Here is a 25,996-nt window from a genome sequence, read left to right as displayed (position 1 = left end):
ACAGTGAGGGCCAACCTAAAGCCTGGCAGTTTGTCCCACAGCCCAAAGCATGCTTTCCAGAAGGGGCTGCAATGCTTTACAGCACTTTCATCAGGCAAATGTGTGGACAGGGAGGAAAAGGGGACCTCTCACACACGTGCACGGACACATTTATCCTCCTCTGGCTCCAGAAACACGAGGGCTCAGCTTCCTGGGGCTCCCCATAAGCTAACACAGTTGCTCTGTTTAAATGAACATCTCTCCTCATGGCTGCTTGCTCAACGCACGCCAACTGGAAGCGTGTCACTTCTTTGTGTCATTAGCTATTGCCTAACAGCTCGCGGAGCCCCCGCTCCGTCCCAGCCCTGCTCTGTGCAGCAGGCTGCATCGCTCCATCCGCACGTCCCGCCTGGGCTGCAGACAGATGCACTCAGGGTGCTGACTCACAGACGCAGGCAGATTACACTTGGATTGCTGCAGCAGTTGCTGTCCCAGCTGTCCCTCTGCCCCCAGCCACAGCCACGACAGCTGAACTACGCGCAGCCCAACCCCTGAACCATCCCCATGTACGGGGGGACCTGGAAGCGGCCCCAGATGATTTCAATCTGCTGGGCTCTAACTCAAAGGCGGTTTCACGCGCACTGCAGATGTTTCTGCCGTGAGCTGGAGATGTCCAGGGGAAGGGACAGGCGAGGCAGGGAGCTCACGGGGTGTCACCGGCCGCCTGGCTCCATGAGTCAGCTCGCTGGCGCGTGGTGAAGCCACATGCCGCAGGACACAGCTCGCCCCGCGCTGCCCACAGCTCCGCCTGCAAGAGGTGGAAGGGGTAACGCGGTCCCCAGCCAGCCCTGGCCTTTTGCAGGCAGGCAGCAAACAAAGCTGGCAAGCAGGGCAGTGGGATTATTTTACCATCTGTGCATTAGAAACTGGCCCGGGAGTCACCAAGCTCGCTTCAACAGGACATGGCTGCTTTGGCGCGCTAAGTGACTCCTGCTCGCTGTCAGCTGCGGCTAGATTTGAATCACGGACAAGGAGGTGGAAAAAGCATTTGCTTTTCTATCTCAGCAAACGCGTCCTTTTGCAGGAAAGGCAGTTTGGGGGAGAACAAATCCTGGCTATAAAGAGCGTTTCCCATCTGCCGTTCTGGGCGCCTCACCTCCACAGGACGAGCTGCAGCTGGCAGAGGGCTGGGGCACCTCCATGCAGGACTGCTGAGCAGGGTGGGAGAATGGGTTTTGCACACTGCAGAAAGGAAGCCTGGGACCTGGTATCTCATTCTAGAAAGTAATCACGGACTTAATTGCATTTTGCTGCGGAGTTGCCTTAACATCAAGGGAAAATCAACAGGGATTGTTCAACATCAAGACTAATCTCACATATGGAGCTTACTGAACACAGGAACCATGTTTTTGCTGGCTCAAGGTGAAATGCCGGGCTAAATTCTCCTTCAGCTGCGAGAAAAGCCCTAGGCACGCTCATCCTGCATTATTCCAATTGTAAAGAGCTTCAATTACACACACATAACCCTCTTCCTTCCACGGCGGCGTCGCAATGCAACAGTGTCTCGTTATGATCAAACTCCTCTTTTATGGCTATAGGAATATGCTGAAGTCTTCTACCCTCATTACACAAATGACTTCTTATCAGTTTTTTTTAAGAAACTACCCACAATTGGTAACAAAACCACGTTTTATCTGTCACTGAGGAAAAGCTGTGACTGACACCTGAGCGTGTCCTCAGCAACTGCAAGCCTGCACAGATAGGGCAACTCCTATGCATAGAAGCAACTACAGTAACTCACCACTCCCTCTGCTTCACACTGAATCAGTCTTGCTTCTGCTTACAAACTTGCTGGCTAATCAGACATTTAATACTATTTATGCATAGGGAGGAAATATATAATTCCTTTATTGGGATAAAAAACGATACTAAAGAGCAGGTCAAGTTCCAAATCCAGCAATACATTTTAACTGATGCTGTTCCCTTTTTTTTTTTCTCTCTCTCTTTTTTTTTTCCTTTTAACAGCTGTAGCTGTGCACAGATGGAAAAACATTTGGTCAGAAAGCAGCAAATTAGTGTTTTCAGGCTAGAATTCTGCTCCCACCGCTCCTCCATTTCCATGCAGCTCAGAACGCTTTATTTCTTCTTTGCATTGACATTTTTGCACACCCAATTCATGCCGTCCTTTAGACAGAGAAAGGCAGTGTTAGTCAAGGGAAGGGAAAGGGAATCTCCAGTCCTCCTGTGCCCCATGCCTGCGCTCTGTGCCCAAAAACACCACATATAAAACCAAGTGCTTCACTGCTCGGTTATTAAATCCTTCTTCTAACCATAAAAAGTATCATCATCTCATCATGTCACTATGCCTCGGTCCTTCAAGGAAGGATCACTTTGCAGTTAAGGTATGTCAGCAGCAGATCGAGGCTCAATTCTAGGTTCAGATGATTTGTGTAACCTTGGCCACGCCACCTTGTCTTTGAGACTATGCATTTTAAGCTGTTTGTTACACAGCCAGCTCCATATTCAGAGCGTGCCTCTAATTCTCTGCACAGCTGCGTGCCTGCTGTGTGTCCCCAGGCAAATCACATCAGCCTGGATGGACGAAAGTCCCTGAAATCATGGGATGTGGACTCCGTGCCTCGCAGGAACAGGCACTGTGGGATAACACAGTGAGAATAGAGGTGCTCATGTTCTAAGACACCGATACACTCATTAGGGTACTTGTGTAAAAACGTGTGCAGCAGCTCTGCCCACTGCAAGCAGCAGGTCAACCCTTCAGCTGTGAATAACTGAGTGCGAGTTTCTTGCTGAGGTCCCAGAATGGGATATGCTAATGAAGGGCCAAGTGACACTTTATCCCACTCCTGTCACCTCTCTGACGTGAGGTGCAGAGAACAGAGTACAGGATGCACGGTTCTCCTATTTGTGTCCTGTCAAACCCACCTCCACCCTACCTACAAGGCATTGCTGGTTCCAGGTGGGCCCTGGGCAGAAAGAATGCAGGTGGGATGGGTTAGGGTTGTGCTTGTAAATTGGGCAATAGCCACTCTGGAGCTCTGGAAGGATTTCACTGCATTATGTCTGATGGTCAACACAGTGTTAAAGAATAAGCAAGCCCAGTTTGTGCTGGGTGCACGTGGGGCCCAGTACAGTAACACTGCTACCTCGAACCTTGGGGAGGGCTGGTGCCTCCAGTTTCATTTATTTATCTCCACAGCAGAGATCGGCGTAAAACAAATTGTCTGAAATCCTCAGAGCAAATGGGAAAAGACGAGAAGTAGATTCATTTTAAGGCCCAGTAGCTTTGTGTCTTCCCCTTTCAATAACACCGATAACCTGGGTGTAAAACATGTAATGCCTTAAGCAATCAATAGCATGGTTTAAAGCTTATCACTTTAGAGAGAGAGAGGGAGCCAGCCATTCCCAGGGAGTGGAATGCCAGGGCTTAACAATGGGGCTGGGAAGAGAGGTGTCAAGCCTTTGGCTTCATTGTGTGATTTAGAAATGCGCATGATTGCCTGCAAAGAGTGAAAATAAATAAATAACTAAAAATGCTCCCACAATGATTTCAGCTTCCCCTGCCTCGGAAGCAATAATCACATTTGCACACATCATGGCATACAAGGCAAGCACAGCTCCTCATTCATTTTGAATGTAGGTTTATTTGCTGAACCAGAACAGCTGAGACAGCTTAAAGTAATAAATATCAGCTGACACCCTCTGCTATTCAGCACAGTAATCCCAGAAACAATACATCACTGCAAAACAACAAACATGCATCCTATCTTCTACCTAATCTGACCACAACCTGAATTTGCAGTGATTAAAACTCTGCCTGCTGCCATCAGGGAGCTCGGGAAGGGGAAAGACAGATCATTTTAGCATCGGTGTGGTGAGGGTCATAAAGCAGTGTTTATGATGGGATTTACCATGGCTGGGAGCCTGGCTGCTTCAAGCATATAATGAGGGCAAAAGAATGACATAGCAAAATGCAAGAGGAAAGGTGAACTCCAAACAGGCTTGAAATACGTAAGTAGGTCACTGAACTCTTAAAACAGGAATCGATTTTTAAAACTCTCTTCTGGCCTAAGTTAATTGACAGGAAAAATCACATTTAATTGTAAATATCTCCCTGCTTGACAGTGATAAAGAGAAAATGAATGCAGCCATCTCTACGTGTGATGTATCTTCCTCATCTTCAGCCACACCACAGCTTGTGGTGCAACTTCATCGGGGGTGTACTTTCTGCGGTGCCTTGAATGCTCTGAACAACAGCAAATGCAATGGAAGGCAAAGGAAACAAAAAGGTACGTTTGCATTTTTTCTACCTAAGGTCTGAAGTGGGACAGGGGGTTGTTAAGGCGGGGAAATGGAGGGAAGCTGCTACAAACACAAAGAGCTCTATGGTGAAAGCACAGGGGAAGGAGGAAAAGATGCTTGAAAGAGTCAAGTCCACAAGGAGTCAACTGCAGTCATCCTTTGTCCCTGCATTTTCTGTCCCTGATATCTGCATGCTTAAAAGATGGCTCTGTGCAGAAAGTACAGTCCCTACAGTAACATTTAGATCTTGATAGATGTCCTTGGGCTCCTTTGTTGAGACACAGAGACATTGGCAGATATTCTGAGGATGGAGACGAATACAATATTAGTATTCCAGCCTCAAGTCAACCATGGGAAAACTTAGCCAGGGAAAGATTTCAGATCTTTCAGCTTCAGCTCTCTTAGCTCCTTAACAAGCAGCTAGTAAACTTTACCAAAGCAAAGAGAGAGAACTCCAGGGAAGAGGATAACGCTCCTTGCAGAGAAACGCTGCTTAGCACAACCCCGCCTCTCTGCAGTCACGTCTGCTGTTGTGCCAAGGGAGCTGTGCTGTGACACCCTTTGGGAAAGAAGTGGTAGAGCCTCCCCCAGGAGGAATACAAAGTCCTGTTTGAGATTAGCCCACTGCTTGCTTATTCTCCGCATTATCAGCTTTGCGGCTGTGGGAGTGAAGTAATCTGACTTCAAACACAGCGAACAAGTCCCTTCCACCCCATAAAAAAGCATCCTGAGTTCTGCTCCCCTGCAAGCCAGGGATCAGGCGAGGCCACAAACTTGTGACCCTTAATGTGACCTTAAGGACAGCAAAGCTTAATCCTTTCATGTAATCTTCTGTCTGCCATAATAAATTGGGTCATGCGAGTACAAAATTCTCCATCTCTAGCATTTTGGGTATATGTTATTTTAACTGTCACTTTCTTCTCCCTCTGCACAGCTAGGACTGCGGCTTCATTATCTATCACTTCTTTGCACCTCTGCTTAGCATACAGGCAGGCTTTTATAGGCTCCCACAAGTATACCATTCTTGTCTTTGCCTGGGTGCAAGCTTCTTTGTCCTACGAGGCCTTGTATCCCCAATGTAACTTTGTAGAGTCTCTTTTTACTCTGCTTAAAAGTCACAAGATTTTGCCCTGTAATCTGGAAATATCGCTGCTTTTCTTGTCACAGCTGGCTCTGTCTGCCCCAGGAGAGGGGGTTTAAGAGTGGTTTAAAATCACACTCACAAGTAGCCCCAGAACCTTCTTAAGATGTGGGAGATCTCTGGCCAGGCTGCTGTGGCTTAGACATCTTTTAGACAAAGCCTAGCTCAGAGGGTATAACGCAGAAGATTGCTGGGAGTCTTGCTCTGAATCTTGCCCTTGTCAAAGTGCTGAATTGCAGTACCAGTGTCACGTAGGTCTTGGGCTCCATTCTCAACTAGGAGAATGAAGCCCAACAGGGAGGAGTAAGCGGCTCAGCCCATCCTACAGTCCTTTGGGCCAGACTGGCTCTGGCATAAATTAGAGTTTAGTGGCTACTCTCGTTTCCACTGGTTTTTAATAGTCTCCTGGGTGCCATTATGCCTGGGAGACTCTGGACATAATACGCTGTAGCATCGCTCTAGAGGACATTCCTCAGGGCAGGCTGAGCTCCTGCTGCCTTCATCCAAGATTCCTACTTCAAACAAGAAATGAGCTGCAGAGCACAGACTGGTTCAAAGTCTTGAGTCATGTTTAATATGTACTGGGCCCTAAGAAGCATCTCCAGAAAGAGAGCAGGCAGCAAAGCAGAGGAGTCCCTTCTGCTTTCACCTCACTCCAGCTGGCCAGGATGGAACACACATAGCTTTTGCACACCAATAAGAGATGTAGCCACAACCCCAGGAGAGCCCACAAGGCAACAGAGAGCTGCTGTGAGGCAAGGTCTCCTTTGTGTTTCTCTGCTGGAACTGGCAATCACTTCCCTTGTTTGCTGTACCATGTGCAAGGGACTCAGTGTATGCTGGAACAGGATGCTGCTCCTCCAGAGGCAGAGTCCAACGGTTGTTGCAGGGAGAATAGGTTTTCCTGACTTTTAACTTGTCAGAAGGTTAAAATCACACCCAAGCAGAGGACTTGTTTGAAATAGCCTCTAAGGTGAGGGATGTCGCTCCTCCCACAACAGTATTATGAAGGCTGATTGTGAAGACAACTGCTGCCCATGGTTTCACTCCAGAGCTAACTAAGTCTTCAGCTGCCATAATGCAGGATGCCAGCTGGCTTCCAGAGGGCTCTATGTGGGGTTTCCAGTTAACCCAGCCACCTCTCTTCTGAGCCTGCCCAGAACATTGCTGGGCTCCTCTTCATGAGTCCCCAATGGTTAATTTTAAAAGAGAAGATGACAATATGGATTCCCTCCTTAATTACCAGTTTTATTAAATAACCTAATTCAAATAATAGTTAAATTCTCTAAATTTATATCATTCCATTAACCATAATCTAATCTCATTAACCTTGAAATCCCCAGTCTTAACTACCCAATTCTATACACTATGGTGCTAGCAGCTAAACTAATTAAATGACCTTCAAACTATTTCTCCTTCATGTATTGGCATTATTTATCTTTGCTCATTGCTGTTCCTTCAAGCTATCACAAAAATCTTCTCCTATGAACTCTGTTTCTCTTTGAGCTCGGTACTAGATAAGCCACCACTCTTCATTGCAAAACCCACCGGTGATGATCTCTGATTTTAGCCTAGCTAATGTATTCCATCAGCAGTGATGGTTAGTGTGATTGTTCTTTGGCTTTCATTCTGAATACCTGATGCTTCCACATCTTCATTTATTTTTCTGTCACTCATTGTCATTTCTCAAGTAAGTTCTTAAAGCAGTGACCTGAGCACTAACTACACATAGAGAGCTCCCTTCTGAGCCACTGGTAAAGATGGAGTACCATGATTCTCAAAATCTTCTCTCTTAGTCTCACGCTCTCAACAAGCTTTTCTTTGATTCCCCTACGTTTTTAGCATGTTGACTTCTGAGAGTCCCAGGGACGAAGACATCCTTTATTCCTGGGCTGATCCAGCTGCACCCAAAATCCTTCAGTTTAAAAGCCATCTTGGAAAACATTCTGTTCAAAGGACTGCCAAGAAAAGGGAGCGCTTGGCATCCTTGCTGCCTGATTTGTCAGGGCTGGAGTTATGGCACAAGAGAAATATAAGGGCACTTACTATAAGCTGCAGAAAGTTTGTGATTTGCCTTTTTGCTACAATCTCTTATGGAGTGAGCTGCAGTATTTAGAGCAATGAGACTGGGGACAACAGTATGTTATCTGCCCTGCATCTAAATTAATTTGTCCAGATAAGCATGATGAACAAAATATATAGGGCTGCAAATACTTTCATTTAGCTCTTCTGTTTTTTGGAAGTAAATACAGAACTAGATTTAATTTCTCTGAGTGAGAACGGTGGGCGTATATTATGGTCAGCTGAATGCATATGGAAATGTACTACACTTCAAGGAGAGGGCATAGAAAGAAAGACCCAGCAACAAATAAGTGGGCAGAGCACTTCAGAGAGCCTGCAGATCAGTTTGGGAAAGGGGCATTTTTCAGAGCTCAACAGAAAGTGCCATTTTTCTATTACGTAGCTCTTCCACATACAGCATTTCTCCCAGAACCTCATCTGCTGTTCTACTGCCGTTATCAGCTGGATTTAGATAAAATAGAGGAGGGCTTGGAGGAAGGAAGCAGGTAGCCTGCATTTGTCTGCAACGTTTTGAAACTGCAACCTCACTTTCTCTCCCTTGATCACAATCACATTTCTTCGGACTTCAAAGTACACTGCCATTGTGGAACAATCTCCCTCTTAGGACCACCACTTCAACATAAAAATAACAGAGTTGAAGCTTTTCACGAGGTTGGTTACAACATAGCTCAATTTGTATTTTAGCTAACTAAGGGCCTTTGAAGTACACCATCTGCAACACTTAGGCCTAAATGTTAGGTAAAGAATTTCAAAGCTAAATAACTACCATAAGGGGTCAGGTCAATGGATGCCAAGGAAAAGAACAAGTAGGAACAGGGTTTGTTCTTCCAGCCTATGGCCCAAGCTGTTCTTCACTCAGAAGTTATCCCCAGATCTTAGTAAACAGCGACTGTCTGAGGAGCTCTTTAGAAATTCACTTACCACGCCTTTATTCTGCTACAGAAGAGCGAGTTCTAGAAAGTTCCTTTTCTAGTTTCCCTAGCATTTGGCTTTTCCTTTTTGGCCTTTACTGAGCACTAGGCTGCTGTTCCCAGCGATCTGCTCTCTGAGTAATGGCAGCTAATTTGGAGTCCATCATCATATATGTCTAGTTAGAGTTGTTGTTCCTCATGTGCGTTATTTTGTGCTTGTCAACACTGCATTTCATCTGCCATTTTACTGCCCACTCAGTATTGTGGGGTTCTTCTCTGACTTTCCATACTCAGCTTGAGATCTGGCTATCTTCAACAGCTCTGCAGCATCTGCAAATAAGGTTTTACTGAATTTGCACTGAAGATAAATGCCTTCCTGATTTTGTTTCTTTAAGTATCGGTGAAGGGAATAATCCTGACTGCTCAGATTGGGAGCGCTGCAAATATTTCATTAATTCAGGAAAGCCTACGAGTGAAATAAACAAACCTAGCTCCCATTTACATTACAAAGAGCTACTATGCTGCAGGAACTGGCTACAGCACAGGAGCACAAGACACAGCTATTACAGTTCAGCTCAGGAACACAGCTCAGTCCCCTGTGGGGGTTTTTGCTGTCCCACATGCTGCCATTAGAAGTGGTCTTTGCCCCATGTGCTGTTCTCGTGTTTCTCAGATCAGAAAAATTGATCGGCTTTTCTCTGGCGCCTGGGTTGAGCAAAACGCCAAATGACATTAGTAGTGAAGGTAAATCAGATTTCTAAAGTGCACACTTGTAACAGTCAAAGGGGTTAATAGTAGAAGGCAATTTGTTTTGTGAAAATGATTAACCAGACAGCAGTCTCTTTAAAATAAATCAATGTCTTCATCTGGCCTGGTCAGGGGGTCCCGGTTGGGGAGGTGAAGGCTCCCCTTTTGCAGGGATGGAGAGATCCCCAGGGCCCATAGCTCCCCCTCCCCTCCACACAGGAGGTGAGACACGCGACCCCGTGCTGTGAGCGGTGAGGGTTTGGCTGTGCCGACCCTCCTTTGAGACACAGCCAGTCCTGCCCCACCCTGCAGATCCACAGACAAGGATCTCTCTCTTGCAGATGGCCTGCTGGCACAGCAAGCCCTCTCCAGTGCCTCACCTGTACTCCCTCTCCCGAAAGAGCAGAACAAGACTGGATCTGCCAGACTCTGTCACGGATTGTGTGTAGGTTCAGTCCCTCGGCAATCTCTGAAGCAGGGGCAGCCGTCAGCAAATCCTGCTTGTTAGCGAATATGAGCACGGGGACTCCACCAAGCTTTTCTTCATCCAAAAGCTCAGCCAGCTCCTATATCATTTACAAGAGAGCAGGGTGAGGGGAAGGCGGAGGGAGGCAAGGGAAGAAAACCTTCAACCACCAGTGGTTGTCTCTAATTAGAAATATATTTAGGGCAAATGCTGGAAGAGCGTGTTCCAGCGTTCTTATTATAAGAGAAGAAAAATGTATACAATCATCCGAGCCCAAGGTTCAAAAGCTATTTCTTCCAATTACAGGTTACAAAAATCTTCATCTTAGTCTGAAATTAGCAGTTGCCTTAAAGGCTACAGCTCTGTGTTTTACCAGTCGCTGATCCCCAGAGACCAAAATTGATGAAACAGCAAAAAACATGTAAATTGGCAGTATGAGGAATCTGTTTTAAGTTACTGCCTGACTGGCATTTGTACCTGAGCAGCCGCTGACACCGGCCCTGGTATCTTCACTAATAATGACTTTCAGGGGTTTGTTCCAAGCTCTATGAACTGCAATTTGAGGAGTGGAGGACTTCTTTTCTTTTTTCTTTTTTTTTTTGTTGTTGTTCCATCCCAGGAATGGAAATCCCACAAGAAAGTGGTAATGCTTTTGAAGGCACTGGCTAGCTGAAGACAAGCTAGGTCAGCTCTACTAGCTGGATTTTTGGCTCAATATGCACAGTACACATTGGGTGGCATCCTGAGAAATGGGTTTGTTCATTCTAAACTGAATGACTCAAAGAAAGTCTTTTAATAGCTCAAATCTGAATCTGCAGTAGATCGGCGATGGCTGAAATACTTCACGTCTAGGGTTGTGCAATGGCCTCAGATGAAACAAGCACAGTCTCAAGTCACTTCCCTATGTGAGCATATGGCAAACCCAGCAGAACTTGAACCTGTAGGGGCTGCTGGCATTGCAGAGAGATGAGTAGATGAGATTTTTGCGGGCTCCTTATTTAGCTGGAAAGGTCTTGCTCTCAGATGCTGTCCTAACATCTTTCATTCACTGACTAGAATCTTTTGGATTAAATGAGTGCAGTCAGGGAGATGGTAAACTGCAGTGGAAATCCGATTCCATCCCCTCAAAAGCAATGTTTGGTTTGGAAACCAAGGCGAGAGAACAGAGTTATAAACAGAGTTGGCCAGGAATTTTTCAACAAAATAGGTCTTTCATCTGACACAGCTGATTTATTGAAATCAAATTATTTGTGGAAATGTGAGGGGTCCAGTCTGAGTCCACCTGACTCAGGCAAGTGCTCCACATTTCAGCTTCTTCCCACTCTCTTTTGCCTAATGAATATTTAATTGCTGATTATGAAACAAAACAGCATCAACAGGAGAGACATTTCCCCCGCTCCTAGAATAACCGACAGCCCTTCTGTTAGGGTGTGCCCTTGAGACTTGAGAGACAAAAGATCAAGTGCCTCCTTCAAAACAGGCAGAACAGAGGGCTTCAGGTTAAATCCCTTATTTCTGACTTCCATTTCAAGGGGTGGATCTGCTGTGAGGTAATTTGAGATGCTGTCACTTTCAAACTTTTACAACAGAAAGTTTAAAAGTCCTATTTTTGTTCCATCCTAAAACACAAAACGTTACAAAACATCAAAACTTTGCAGAACGGAAATCTTATTTTCTAGCCAGTCCTAGTTACAAAGTTCCTGGGTTGTTTTTTTGTTTTGTTTTGTTTTTTTCAATTATGTCCAAAAGACAATCAAGTCAATATGATTTCCATTTCAACTTCGTAAATAAGAAAATAAGATTCCTAAGGGTCTTGGTTTGGCAAGGTTTAAAGGACTTAGAGAAGTTTTTTCTTCTAGTATTAGGCTGTTTGCTATTCTTGTATAGTTTTAATGAAAACCGTTCTATTTAAACGGAATTAGGCTACCTATTTTCCTTGTTTCACATCTACCAAAACAATCTGAATTGATGTTGAAAGGCAAGTCTCTCTTGAAATGCAAATTTCCCTCATAAACAACAAAATAATCTCCATAAGTTTTGTGAGCAAAGGGCACTCAGAAGCACTCCGTTACTTCAAAGGAAGCTGGGCGTAAGTAACTCACCTGACCCGTTTCTTCAAACCTCTTCCTATCTGCACTGTCAATGACATATATCTGAAAGAGAAATGAGGGGAAAAGTTACTTTTCCCAGAAGACACTCTTCCTTGGTATTATATAAACGAGCGAAGCCTAATAATTATGGTTTTGGGCACAAAGATACTTAGTATTATTTATATACTGATTGTTGACAAAACATCCCAACATTCAGAGAGGAACCTCTTCTAAAGCCAGAGGCAGTGGACAGCCACACTGTCAGAAAGTCACTGGTGGTAGTACTGGGGATGCTCTTCCCACCTCCACGTTATCTGAAGAGAACAGGAGACTGCTTGGCATCTTCACAAATGGCCAGCTGACAGGTTGAAGCTGAGTACAGGATGGCAAAATGTGGGAATCCATGCGTGGTTGCTCCTCCTAGCAAAAACAGTGCCCAAGCGCTGCAGTGCTGTGAATAGATCACACTGCTTTCTAGCAGAACATGTCACTTTCCCATAAGCCAGCACGGCACATAATGGCGCTCAGGGGACAGATGAAGCTAGAATAAATTGGTGACACTGAGTTTCTGTCCTACCGTGACTTCCTGGAACAGGTGACTGGGGAGAATGGCTGTATCCAGCTTGCAAGACTCTGTCTTCAGCTGTCAGCTTGTCCTCGAGGGTGGCAGAGGAGACAGGGAGCAGCTCGCTCCCAAAGACTGACCACAGAGCTCTGCCATCTTCTCAGAGCTGGGCACCACATCTCACAGTCTATGAGGAAGTCCCAGGCAGACAGCTGTCTCCTGGCAGGGGTGGTTTTCCAGCCTGCAGGCTTCCTGCCTCTGGAAAGGGTCTGTCTCTGGAGAGGGCCTCTACCCTTTATCCAGCAGCATGCCACATCCTGCTTTCTCTTTTTAAATGCCTTCTGTGAAGGCTAAAAGGCTCCTCAAAGACCCCACTAGGTAAAGGATTAGTAAGTCCAGTCACCCTTCATCCTTTCTCCCAGCACTGCTACTATAGTTCAGAAAGCATAAAAAGCAAACTAAACCTACAGCAACTGAGGAACCACTGTATAACATTCAGGCAAGAATCACCTCATCGAGGGGGAGGGTTGCTGGGGCAGCAGACAGGGACAGGACTGGTGATAAACACTGAGTCTTTTGCTTCCAGCCCCTGCCACTCTTCATCAGTTCTGACTGAAGCTGCTAGGATGTCATATGCATGCTCTTTGGTGGCTTACAGGGAGCAAGTGTCAGCCTGGTTTTGAGGGAATAGATGAGCACAGCACCCTGCCATCAAGATAAATGGCATCCTTGCAGGCAGTCTCAGCGCAAGACTCCATGCTTTCAGGATGATTCTGACCAAACGTTAGGGGGAGGGAAGATCTCTAGCAGCACTACCTACTAAACTGTGGGTACATCCTTAGTGAGTGGTGCTAGGGTTGTTTTAAGTGGGACCAGATGCACAGTAGGAGAATCTGTATGTCAGCCTTGATAAAGAGGAAGGCCTGCAAGCTCACAGCTCTCTTAGCTGATCATTTGGGATCTGTGGTCCTCCCTGTGGCTGATGCACAGTGAAAGAGCCTAGGGATGCATAGCAGGGCTGGACGCAGCTGTGCAGGGACTGGCAATAGTGCACGTGGCATGACGTGATGGGGAAAGGCCCACGGGCATGCGTGACAGCCCCTCCCCACAGTGTGATCCCAAGCACGTGCAAAAGTACTGCATCAGCTATACCCGTCCTCTCTGCCCCTCCCAAGCACCCGCCCCTGTGCATCCCATCTGAGGTAGGGCACATAGACTAGAAAGAAAGAAGATGTAGAGTGGTGGTTGTGAAACTTGATTATCATCTTTTCTCCTTTAGGACATCCCGGGAAGCTTAGCAACACATTAATGCAATAGTAGTAGAGTGCTATTTCTTACATAAAAGGTGACACCTCGCGTGTTATAGTGCATCTCTAACTGGCAAGGAAGAGTCCTGTGTCACAGCCAGCCAGGCTTTCTCCTGCCCTGCTCTATTTCTTGCTAGGGAGCTGTCTTGCAAGATGAGAACCAGAGACAACAGTACTCAGGGTAAAAGCCACAAAAGCACAGCAGAGAAGGTAAAGTATGTGCAGAGTGCCTACTTCCAAACCAGAAAACACTGTGCCAAATAGCTGCAGGTGCCTGTCTGAATATGCAATCAGCCAGATATCCACACCTTATTTGCCTGGGTTAAGCTTCCAAATATCACAGGTGTGTGATGCAAGACCTAGCTCTCATTCAAAAGCACCTGCATGGATTTGAATTTGCAATCACTTCCTGCTTTTTAATACTTTCTGAAGGGCCCTTTCTGCTTTTTGCAATATATTTTAGGAGAAGATGGAAGCAAGGGGTCCTGGGAACTCTCATTTCCATCTTCCTTCTGCAGCTAGGCCCACACAAGGCTTGTTTCTGGCTCCAGTGTTTTGTAACACGGTTCACTAGTTTGAGCAGCCCTCGAGTCGTAAACTGGAGCAAGAGAAAGAAACTCATGTAAGGTGTCTCCTTTGAGTTGCAGTCCTAAACAAAACCTGGAGTATGTGAGCTGGGCAGAAACTGCAAGCAGTGGGACTGGATGAGGAAATAATATGAGGGAGAAGTTAGCTCAACTTACAGAGGTATGACCTGCAACAGGTTTGCAAGAGGAGATAAATTACTGGCTGTAAGGGGTGCAAGAGCTGGCAGGAGAACTTGATCTCATCCTTTTAGCTGCTATCCCAGTTTTGGTGCATATGGACATGGCAAACCACTGCAGTAACATGCAGACAGCTCCCAGTCTGGGACTGGCTGCTAGCTGGTCAGCAGGGAATGCAAGCTCATGTCCACATAAACATCAGTTATTCCCTCTCTGAATTCATGCTACTGCTTCCCCCCAAACTGATTCTGCTTCTACCAATTGTCTTACTCATATGAAAAGAAAGGTTTTCTCTATGTGTTGCTTTAGCTAAGGTGGGCGGAGGGCAGAGAACACAACTGTATTCATCCCCTGTCTTTGAATTCACCTTTATTTCTACTCCTCTCATGCAGCACACCCTGGGAAGGGGGGAAGACCACAGACCAGCGTAGCTCACTGCTTTGCCAGCAGAGCTTCACAGGCACTGTTTTGCAGTTGCGCAGCCTCTGCAGTCTGAACAACTGCTGTAGCAAAGATCCCCTAGCTGCTGCTTTGCAGTGTTGACTTTGATTTGCAAATCTACATTCACCCCAACAGCAGCTGCAGAGCTCAGACCCAGTGGGCATGATCGCCCTGCAGCCATGCCACGTTTTCATGATGGCCACAGAAGAGTACGTAAAGTTTGTCCTGATGGTTTTTCAAACACAGATTTTTCTTTTTATAAAGATTGCACCCTGAAAAGATTACTCCGTGAAAAAGCATCCACTCAGGTTTATGCCACGGTGGTTGTTTTCAAACATCAGATTGCAAATTAACACTGAGGAAAAAAAAAAGAATCTGCAGAAGAGACTAGGGGATTTTTTAGACCTATTTAAATAACATATTCATTTGGACAATGTTTTCTAAGCCTGCAGGTACAGCCAGGCCCTTCAGGACCCCGACACGAGCCTCGGAGCAAAGGGCCCTACTGATAGTTGCACTGATCCCACAGTGGAAGTGAACCGAAGCTCCCAGCAAATTAGTGAGTACATGTGTGTGTGAGACAGAAGGGAGGAAGGGCGTCTTTCAGAGAGAGCTTCCTGCTTTCCCATGGGAGTCTGTAGACCTTGCTTAGAATGGCTTTTTCTCTGCTCACACTGGCAACGCTGCTTGGCAGGGGGGTGGGCCTGGAGCCCCCAGTCTGTCTCCATCCTGCCACGTGTGGCTGCATGTTTGAGGTTCTCTTTGAAACTAGTCAGGACGGCGCTTAGAAGGTCCCAGTGTAACGTGCTCTGGCATGGTCCAGCAGTGTAATTATAATGGTAGTCAACTGTAGCTAATTGTAAGGTAAGAGCAGCTAAGATGTCAAAAACATTAAAGGACAGTCTAATGATGAAAGAACCAAGGGAAAAGACAAGGGGTCTCTGTGTCCCTCAGCCAGAAGCCTTCCTATCTGATGCCAGACACAACATTTAACTCTTCTGTGCCTCAGTTTCCCCAACTATAAAAAAGGCACCGTACTGACCTAACTCCATACACAAAGCTTAAGTCACTCAAACCCATGACAGGCTTTTTGAGTCTCCAGTGAAAGGAGCTACAGATGGGCAAACTGCAAGTTACTGATGTTCATTATTTTGAAAGAGTCTGAGATGAGAGGAAAGAAACTGGCCACAGCCAGCACCATCCCGTGGAAGTGAAAACATACAACTGAGCAATTTCTCCAAACATCACTGTGTTTTTCTTAGTACACCCAACCAATCTTGCCATTTTACTCCTGTTACAATAGCAATGGTGTTGTTGAGAACTGGGACATTACACTACTTGTTCCTAAATTTCTGGCCAAGACCATGGATTGCATGAACACAGCATTCAACTGCAGCCAATACTTACAAGGATATCAGTGTTTTCAAAATAGTTCCTCCAGTACGGCCTGATCTTCCTCTGTCCACCTATGTCCCATACGTTCAGTTTGAAGCCTTGAGACTGTACACTTTTGATGTTAAAGCCCTGGAAAGAACAGAAACAAAGGCACATAGAGCATAATCCTGAATGGCTGGATCACATTCACAGGCAGACATTAGCACCTTATATATCCCATGCCTGCACCATGCTGTGAGGTGGGCCAGGCAGCCATAAAGATGGATCGGCTGCGGGAGAGGCATTGGTGAAAATGAACACAGCCACTACAGCATCAGCCTGCCTGTGTTCCTGGGTCAAGGGTTGATGCTGTCATGGCTACGGAAACATATGATGCAGTTAGTACCCTGGAAAGGCTCAGCAGGGTGGATGCAGGAAGAGGTGGGAGAGCTGCAGATAAGGAGAAAACAAGGGCACTGTGAGAAGCAGGATTGAGCTTGTGAAAACTGAGTAGAGAGTTCCAGCTAACACGAAGCCAGAGGTCTCAGCTCAATTTGACACAACGCAACTAATGCTGGGCTTAAAAGAGCAACAGCTGCATGTCTGAAGGGTCCATTTCATCAATTAAAGCGCCAGCTGAAAGGGCATTCAAGTAGAAAAACAGGATGTGGCGTGGGCTGGCAACGTGCTGCCGCAACACCCAGGGGACTGGGACATGGAATTAGGGTGTTGGGGCCGGGAGCTTTGCAAGGCAGCTACGGGGTGAGGGGAAGCATCTCCTATAGCTCTCTAGCAACCTCCTCTGGTCAACACAGGAGCAATGCTGCAGCATTTCTGATGGGTGACATTCATCTCCCCAACCCTGATGCTCCAAGAAAGGGGGCCAGAGGCACCAGAGAGGGAACAATGCAATATACAGGATGCTTGGAGCTGGCTGGGTGTAAGATGAAAGGCCTTCCTCACCTGTGTTGGTGTAATGTGGCTTATGTCCTCAGACGCCAGCTGTTTCAGGAGTGTGGTCTTGCCTGCATTGTCCAGTCCCAAGAGGAGGATCCTCACCTCCTGGTCTGGGGTGCTTTTCAGTTTACGCAGGATTGACAGTAAACCCTAAATCAGCAAGAAACTGTAGTTGTTATTTCCCCTGACTTTCCCCTGCCAGACCATGCTGTCCATCCCTCAGAGCAGGTTCTGTTTTGTGGTGGATCCCAGGACAGGCTGAACCCCTTCCCTCTTCCCTTTTCCTCTCCTGCCCTTCCTCCTTCCGGCAATTCTCCTTCATCTCCAAGAGCATCAGTGAGGTCTCAGACAACACAAATGCCACCCAGTGGGGTGCACCTCTGGATACATCACTCATGTCACACAGCTGTTTGGCACTGCGTGTGCCAGGAAGACAGTGCCTAAGGATATTACGCGTAAGAGCTGCAAACCAAGTCCTTGCGAGCTGTTCATTATCTTTATCAGAGGGAAAACCCCATTAATTTAATCTCCCTCCTAGTTAACTGTAGGTTACAGCATACCTGACATCAGTTCTTTTCATAGTAACTCCCTGATCATCTCAAACCCCGTTTATCTGTCTAAAACACACCGGACCCATGGGGCACGTGCTGTTCTGATTCTCAGGATGTAGCACTTAACAACTATCTCAGATCACCACACGTCCTCGCTAAGAAAAGCACAGTGGATTTCAGTCATTAGCCAGGCTCAGCTCTCTGAGCTGACAGTATCACTCAGGATTAGGAAACAGAATATGCAGGTCAGCTCATTTACAACTGTGCACGTTACAGCAGTACACCCAAGCTTTTGTCAGAGACCTGCATCTTTCTGAAATGGATGGCAAACGGTCCAGATCCTGATGAACAACCACGAGGAGCAAATCACCCTGCTTCCATCTGGACCTCAGCCCTGGAGGAGAGGGGCCAAGATACACGGATGCTCCTGCAGCTTGTTTGCCTGGGCAAACCACAGGGAAAAATACAGCCACAGCTCCTTCTGGAGCCTTCGGGATCCTCCTCGGCCTCCCACAGACAGTTTCCATGTCTCGAAGGGAAATCGTGAGAACGAAGTTCAGCTATCAGCACAAACCCAGGCCGCGGGGGCCCAGCTCTCAAGCAGTTTTGTTCTCCCATTTGCAAAATGGAGACGACAATTCCTGTCAACCTGCAAGGGCAAATTAGCTAAATGTCACAAAGTGCTTTGTTGCTAAGAGGAACTACGCCCTCTAAATATTCCTGCTGGGAGCTGAAGACTATCTGAGCCGTGAAGGCTGCTCCTTATCCCCTCCAGATTGTGGCAATCGGAAGACTGTCCTCAGGATGAAGGGCTGCAGGACTGCTGTCACAAAGAGCATTTTGGAAAGGACGTGGCACTAGCCATGGTGATGTCAAAGCTTTCATTGCGCAGTGTGAAAACAGACCCACTGGGCAGACGGGCCGTGCTGTATGGGTGCAGGCAGTCCCCAGCCCGGCAATGCCAGGGATGGAGGGCAGGGAAAATGCCCAGCAAAGGGATGGCCCCCAGTGCCTGCGTGCCCTCGATGTCATTAAAACATGCAAGTTGTAATCGCCTGACTCGCGCTGCACATTTTTTCACCTGTGGTCAGATTTATGGCTGACTTTGTTGGCTTTTAAATACACGGAGCTTGGCTCCCTGCAAGAGCAGGAACTCTAAAATTCACACGTTCTACCCCCTTCCCAGGAAAGGCTGTGAATTTCCCATTCCTGCAGGCTGACCCAAGCCAACACAGACCCATCAAAGCACCACTGCTGACTTCAGAGGGCTCTGAACCAGGCCCCATTATTTCAGTTTATTGCTTGTGGTTAAAAAAAGAAGTTGTTGCAATGCTAATCCTATTCGCAGAACCATTCGCTAAGAGTGGAGCTGTGCATCCCAGAGCAGATCAGGATTAGGAGCTGCTACGTTTCAGAATTCAGCTCTGAAACAGCGAGCGCAAAGCAATGTATTACCAAGTGTTGCTTATCTACTGGGGAGCGATTCCCAGGGGTCGGGAAGAGGAACTGCTGTAAATGTTAATAGAGCTGCTCCCATTGTAGACAGATGCTATTTCTGGGCCAGTATGACAGCCTAGGAGAGAACGATCAGCATCGCTCCATATTCTGCTCGAGTGACACCACTGCACGGCTGATCGCAGGATTATCTGGGGTAGCCAATGGACAGGAGGATATTTATAGAAATAAAAGTACTCTCTAAGGTATAAAGTAAGCTGATTTAAAAGGCTGGAAGACAAGCAGGCCAACGCAGAGAGGTGGACTCGATCTCAGTAGCTGCCAGCATAGGTTACATGGTTTGAATACACAACTTAAATCAAGAGCCAAATAATAGCAGGGGCTACTATGATTGTTAATGTTTTGTAAATGTTATTAAGAACTTGTACTCAGAATTTTCTCCATAGTTAGTGAATACTTAAGGTTCAAGGCACAGATTGGTTTCTAATATACTTACTATTTGGGTTTTTTTTTTTATTGGTGCTATGAGCATAGTAGTTAGGAAGACAGAGAGCATTTTCTGACAGCTTGGTGGACTGGAAAAAAATAACTGAGCTGAGTTCCTTGCAGCATGCAGGCACTACAAGGGACAAGCAACCCTCCCTGTGCACATGCTGCTGGATTAGCACGTCTGTGTTTGCAGACACAGTGCTGAAACCAACTTGGCCCAATGAGAGACAGGAAACAACCACTTGATATCCATGGCAGCCACCAGATAGAAAAGCCACCCAATGGGAAAACGTGGTGCAAAGAGGGAACTCAAATGCCAAGGGAGAGGAGCAGGGCCTTGAGGCAGTGCAGCAAGCAAACGTACCCTGAGCAAGGAGGAGCACACGTGGGGTGAGGAGCAGGATGTGTCCCAGGCAGAGGAGCTGCAGGGACGGCTGCAGGAGCACAAGAACAGTGTGGCATCTGCACAAACTAAGCAGACTGAGGCATCTGCAACAGAGAACGGAACTGCAGGTGCTGTTTGGATAATGAGCAGCACAGCATGGCAGCGCGTGCAGCCTTTGGGGAAGGGCAGCCATGGGGAGCAACTCAAGGCAGGGCATGGCCATGCAGCCACTGCTGTTCGGTCACCTCAGGGTTAAGCAAACTATGTGTTCTATGTCAGGTTGGCTTGCTTAAAAACATCATTATCCTTGGTGGAGAGGGCTTTCTTTACAAGCACCATGAGGAGACAGACTGATGGGGTCAGCAACAAGAAGACAGCATTTTCCAGACAGTGAGCGGGGACATACGAAAAGAAAAAAAGACTCCTGACAATTACTGTGAAATCAGAGCGGGGCATTAAATTCAGAGATGCAACTAAATGGGTAAGTGCACTCATAAACACGTTGAGCATGAAAGAGAAGCTAACCATCTTATTAGCATCCTTCTGAAAACAGGGATGTGCGGTTTTATGAAAGCCTATCATTGCTAGGTTTAAAATACCCACTGAATTATCGAAGGACGTTCAGTTATAGCTGCATGCAGTAATCCTGGTTCTCCTTAAAAAAAGAAAATACAGACATATATAAAAATATGGTGACATTTATAGTCCTAGCTAAGGGTTTTGTGGGTTTATTCAGCTTTAAATCCAGGCTGTAGATGGGCCTTTTGAACTAGTTGATGCATGTAACTACATCCTGTACCACAGAAGCTGCCGAAAAGAAGATTCGTTTTATAGGGCAAAACAAAAATTGGTTTGGGACAAACAGAGCATTGAGATAATCTGTTTAAATATTGTATCAGATTGGCAATATAAGACCATAATGGAAAGAGCAATTTCCCCTCATACTGAGGGCAGGATACACAGGGCACGGATAAAGCTTGGCCCACAAGCCACGGCACAGCACAGTTGATTCCTATTAGGCAAGAGAAGTAAATGTATTCTGTTTAACTTTATTAACCACAAAGCCCAGATAATGAATTTTAAATAAAACCACCCTCCGTCACCAGCAATCTCTTATCTCATGGATGTGGGTATTCAGCTGAAATGGAATCCATTCACAGAGATGCACCACAGCCACAGGCCCTGCACCTCTCCGGCCACTGCGACCGCATCTCCCACCTCCTCCCTGCCCACGCTCCCCGCTGCCACGACCGTGGGTCGGACCTTCACCTCCTGGCCCTTTCTGCCAGCTCATGGGCTGCAGAGGTGCCAGTTCCATTTTCCAGCAGCACACAGTGCCTCACTCCGTCCTCGAGCCACCCCCTTTGTGCCTTCCCTACAACCGTGGGAGAAACTTCACAAAACACCCACGAAACCGGCCTGCGATTCTCTTGCTAATTCTGCCTCTGCCACACCTACAGTCCTCCAGGAGGTTTCGGCGGTGAAGGGGCCAAGTTGGAACCTGCCTCGAATTCTGCCTCCTCCTATCGCTCTGTTATCTCTCACCATGGAGGGGGAACATCTCTGTTCTGTGCCTTTTTAAACAGTCAGATGAAGGCAGTGGGTGCAAGTGATGCTCACAGGCGGTCACGCAGTCACACGCCGCGGGGAGGACAAGAGGTTTTGCTGAGTCCAATCTCCTGCTCTCAGCAGTGGATGATGGAGGCTCCCTTTGCCATCCAGCGTGCGGTTCTGCTCACACAGAGCTGGAGGAGGGGAGCCGGCCTGACAACTGCACTGATTAGCTGGTGCCCTGAAGAATGACGTTTGATTACCTTTATCTTCGCCTGCAGAACTGCAAATGTCACTAATGGTCATAAAATCACCCAGTCTTTTTCAAAACACAACCGAAGTAAATTAATCTATTGAGCACAGTTTATTCAATACTTCTTACTCTGGCAGAACTCCCAACAAAATCATTTGCTTGCTGCATGTCTCCACCATATGGTGTCATTCAATGCAGACTTTCTTTTCTGTTCTGAAATCCCACATTTAATGGAGCCGAGTCACCTACAGAGCTTTTCCAGCTCAAACCTACTAACACAGTTTTCTGTCAAAGAGGTCACACGGCACTCTCTGTTTTGGTGCATTAACCAGCACCAGCACGAATTCTCCTTTCATAATTAAAATCAAACTCCTCTGCTCTTTGCAGACTTCAAGGAAGTGCTCTGCCCTGTGCAGGGGAGAGCTGATGCCTGCCGCTTTGTCTCCCCTCCAGCAGTGCAGTGCTTGGAAACCTCCTCCCGTTGCTGGTATGCTGCACTCCCTGCACATAGCTTCCCATAAAACCATCACACAACCAGTAAATAAACGAAAAATGCGTGACATGCAACTCTACTAAGATACTAAAGCAATGCTTTTGAAAATGTTTTGTTTAATGGAGTCAGTTTGATACAGCCTCTGTCAGACAAGAGGCAAAGAGAAAATTCTGGGCACTAGGTACACCTACAGCAGGCAACAACACTTGCTGCTTTTGTTAAAAATGGGAGTTCAAGACCAGCAGAATAATGTTTGACTATACATTTTGCTATGTCGGTACTTCATCCTCTGCACATTATCTGCCTGGTGTCATCCAACCACTCTGTGACTCAGTTTCCTCAGCTGTACAATGGGGCCACACTTCAAGAGGCCTGGTTTTGACAGAGCGATGTCATTTTCAGTCAACAGCTTTAGAAAAAGATAGGCTATCCCCCAGCCCTGCTACCCACCAACAACATACCATCTCACTTGGTGAAGACAAGCAAGCCACAAGCTCTGCTTCACACAGCACTTCCAAAACTTTTGAAGGCTGCTTACCCTTTCACACAACATCTCCCTTCATCCCTGCTGTGAGCCCAGCACATGTGCTGCTTAACTGAGCCAAAGCCTTCAGCACCATGCATCTCTCATGCTATGCATTTTTATGGCTCATCTTTCCCTCCGTGCTCCACCTACGACCTTCCAGCACCCCTGCCTCACAGCTGTGAGAAATGCTGGTATGCTCTGCAGAACAAGACACTTCCCCTCTGCACTTACTCACTTGGATGAGCACTGAAACAATTTAAACGTCAGCATTAACCCTCTTATCACTGGAGTGGGAGCAAGCAGAACTGAAGGGGGTTTCAGCGCTTACTGGTGCAACCGTGACGGGTCAGAAATGCGCTCACGAGAAGCTATGGCAGCTCAGATGGCAAGCAGTACGTTGTTACTTCAGGCAGTCTGGATCGGTTCTGGGTGCAGCCCCACACCCACAAGCAGCAGAGCTTCCCTGAATACGTGTGCTGGTGTTCCAGAGTTTCTGCTACTGAGGGTTATTCAGTTTTAGGGAAAGTTGAGACTCCAGAGAGCCAGTAACAGAGCTCCCCAGCCTGCTGCCCAGCCCAGCCAGTGTTACCCACACCATCTAAGAGGCTGCAGAAAAACAACTCCCAGAAATGGAAAATAGACTAAGAAGCTTTAAAATGCTATACCAAATAACACAAGCACTGGAAAACACGCAGTCCACCCTCCCCATGCACAGAGTGCTCACATAACAGCAGCCAGATCCCAGACTACACCAGTTTATCGGGACATCACAAGACAGAAGAGCAGTTTTGGCTGGTAGCAGCTGCAGGCCAAATGCATCCCACAAAGCAGAGCACTGCTGGAGGCAGCTGCCTTCATCTCCATAGCAGATGTCCATCCCGTGATGGCTTTGGTGCCTGGTGTGACAAGCTCCATCATTGCCTGATCTAAAATAGAGCAGGTCTCACAGATTTTATCTCAATCTCTTTCTCTGAGGCACAGCAGGTGGGGATGCGGACAGAATTAACCCAGCAAAGATGAGGAGCTGCCTTTGCTGTTCTCACTTATGTCCCCTCCTGTGAATTAATCCAGCTTGATTCCAGAGGGCTCCTGGACAAAACAATGCTTTGCCCTACAGAAGCTCTTTCCCCCATGACCACTTCCTCTCTGCCTGAGCTCTCTGCACACACTGTACCCTGGCAGCTGTTTCCCACCCCTCTGCTGAGCCACATCCACCCAGCAGCCCCATCCTTACCTGACACTCCTTGACGGACTCCACTAGCATTTCCTGTCCCACTCCAACTACTCCAGCTTCCTGCACCCAAGTCTATCATTCAGCCTAACCATAACCTGACACAGGCTACACTTCACCCACAGCACACATCTGTCTTCCAGCAATGCCCTCTGTCCTTACCAGACCCTTTGCAGTGAGATTCCAGTTGCTTTCCTGAGTGAACATTGCTTCCTGTCAAATAATGTTTCTACACTACTGCATTCCTTTCCTCCCTGGATCATCTCTTTCTCTCATTAGCACCAAAACTCTTCTATTCCTTCCCACAGTGAGTTCTTCTCTCATCAGCCTGTGCTGTCCCGTTTCCCCAGCCCACGGCAGAAAATCCAAGAGCACCCAAATCCCAGCAGCCTATCTTAGCCAGCCAACAGTGACTGGCATGGTACAGTGATTCCCCAAACTTTTAATCCCATCCAGGTCTCTCCCAGTCCCTGGGCAGTGTCTCAGCCCTACCCATGCTGAAACATTCAGCTCCTTCACCCAGGTATCTCTGCCAAGACTGAGCTCCCTTTTTAAGACCATTTATCAACAGCCCCTAAGAACCAACGCAGAATGGTTGGGTTGAAAGAGATCTTAAAGCCCACCCAGGGCCCCATCCAAGCTGGCCTTGAATTCCTCCAGGGATGGGGAACCCACGTCTTCTCCGTGAAGGCCATGCTGAGGTCTCCCCACAGCCTTCTCTTGTCCAGGCTGAACAAGCCCAGCTCCCTCAGCTTGTCTCCATAGGATAAGTGCACCAGCCCTACTGAGCATTGTTGTGGTCCCCTCTGGACAAGCTTCAGCAGCTCCATGTCTTATCCTGGTCATCACCACCAACACCTCTTCCCCCTGGCTGTCCTGTCCATGGTCTTTTCACAGCCACAGATGCCCCCAGGCCCTGCCCAGTACTCGGTGCTTGAACACTGCCCCCATCATTGCCAGATCCCTTCTGTCAATCCTCCCTTCCTCCTCTCTCGGGCCAAGAGAGCCTCTGCTGCTCAGCTTCCCGTCTGCATCGAGGATCCACCAACCCCCACGCAATCGCAGGCCCCCAAGACCCGATCCTTGGGCCAGACACCCCAAATTAACACCACCCCATGGCCAACAGACCCCCTGCGACCTGACCCACACAGCCCCCCACCCCGGCCTACCGGGGGACACTCCGGCACCCCCAAGACCCCGATCTCCCGCCGGACCCCCCCCAGGGCCCCGATCTCCCTCCGGACCAGGCCCGCCTCCCCCGCCCCGCTCACCATCCTCAGCGCGGCAGCGGGGTTACCATGGGCAACTGCGTCACACACACGCCGCCGCTACGTCCCGCGTCACCGCTTCCCGCCGGACGTACGGAACGTGCGCACAACCGGAGGGAGGGGGCGGGGCCGACTCTAGCCCCGTCCACAACAATGCGAGCGCGCACTCCCCTCCCGCCGCCGGGAGGTGGGCGCGGCCTCTCGGCTCGCTCTGATTGGCTGAGGGCAGCCACGCGGCGCGCTAAGAGTCTGGGGGCCGCGCAGGTAGGGCCACGTGCGGTTAGGGCGCGCGGGTTGAGCGTGGCTGCGAGGGCGGCATAGTGCATTGCTGTGCTATGCAGTGCGCACCGGGAGGTCTCCGTGCAGCTCCGCGGATGCGCGGACAGCGTTGCAGTGTCAAGGAGGGGGAGGGAGTGCGACGTAGCAGCGTTGGAAGCATGCAGTGCTGATGGGGCGCAGGGTAGCGTGACGTGGGGGTGTGTGCAGCGGTCAGCCTGAGGTGCAGCGGCACTTTGCTGCTGCAGCTGTCGGTAGGGCTGTGCAGTGCGAGCACTAGAGGGTGCGATGCCACGAGAGGTGCGGGCGGTGTTCCGGGGATTGCAGGGTGGGTATGGGAAGGTGCAGCGTGCTGCCAGCGGCCTGCTGTGCTG

At 48.0% G+C, this 25,996-nt stretch overlaps 1 protein-coding gene across 3 annotated transcripts; it reads right to left on the bottom strand.

The window, feature by feature from the left end:
• ARL3 (ADP ribosylation factor like GTPase 3) lies at positions 1-25,446 on the bottom strand. 3 transcript variants are annotated; one of them, XM_065747041.1, is made up of 6 exons: positions 25,350-25,446; positions 17,151-17,294; positions 16,221-16,337; positions 11,749-11,799; positions 9,561-9,746; positions 1-2,163 (listed from the first exon to the last, which is right to left on the bottom strand). In XM_065747041.1, the coding sequence occupies exons 1-6, from the start codon at positions 25,350-25,352 to the stop codon at positions 2,116-2,118; spliced, it is 549 nt and encodes a 182-aa protein (XP_065603113.1). In that variant the 5' UTR covers positions 25,353-25,446; the 3' UTR covers positions 1-2,115. The 3 variants fall into 3 exon arrangements, with proteins under 3 accessions (XP_065603113.1, XP_065603112.1, XP_065603114.1); XM_065747040.1 differs by lacking the exon at positions 1-2,163 and adding an exon at positions 2,172-4,600; XM_065747042.1 differs by lacking the exon at positions 1-2,163 and adding an exon at positions 4,607-8,763.
• Positions 25,447-25,996: the final 550 nt, after the last annotated feature.

This window comes from Cyrtonyx montezumae, unplaced genomic scaffold (genome assembly GCF_038088225.1).
Source record: "Cyrtonyx montezumae isolate F1298 unplaced genomic scaffold, pur_monq_1.0 scaffold_4, whole genome shotgun sequence".
In the NCBI taxonomy this organism is placed as follows: domain Eukaryota; kingdom Metazoa; phylum Chordata; class Aves; order Galliformes; family Odontophoridae; genus Cyrtonyx; species Cyrtonyx montezumae.
The sequence above is the reverse complement of the archived record's forward strand: the minus strand, read 5'-3'. Positions and strand labels throughout refer to the sequence as shown.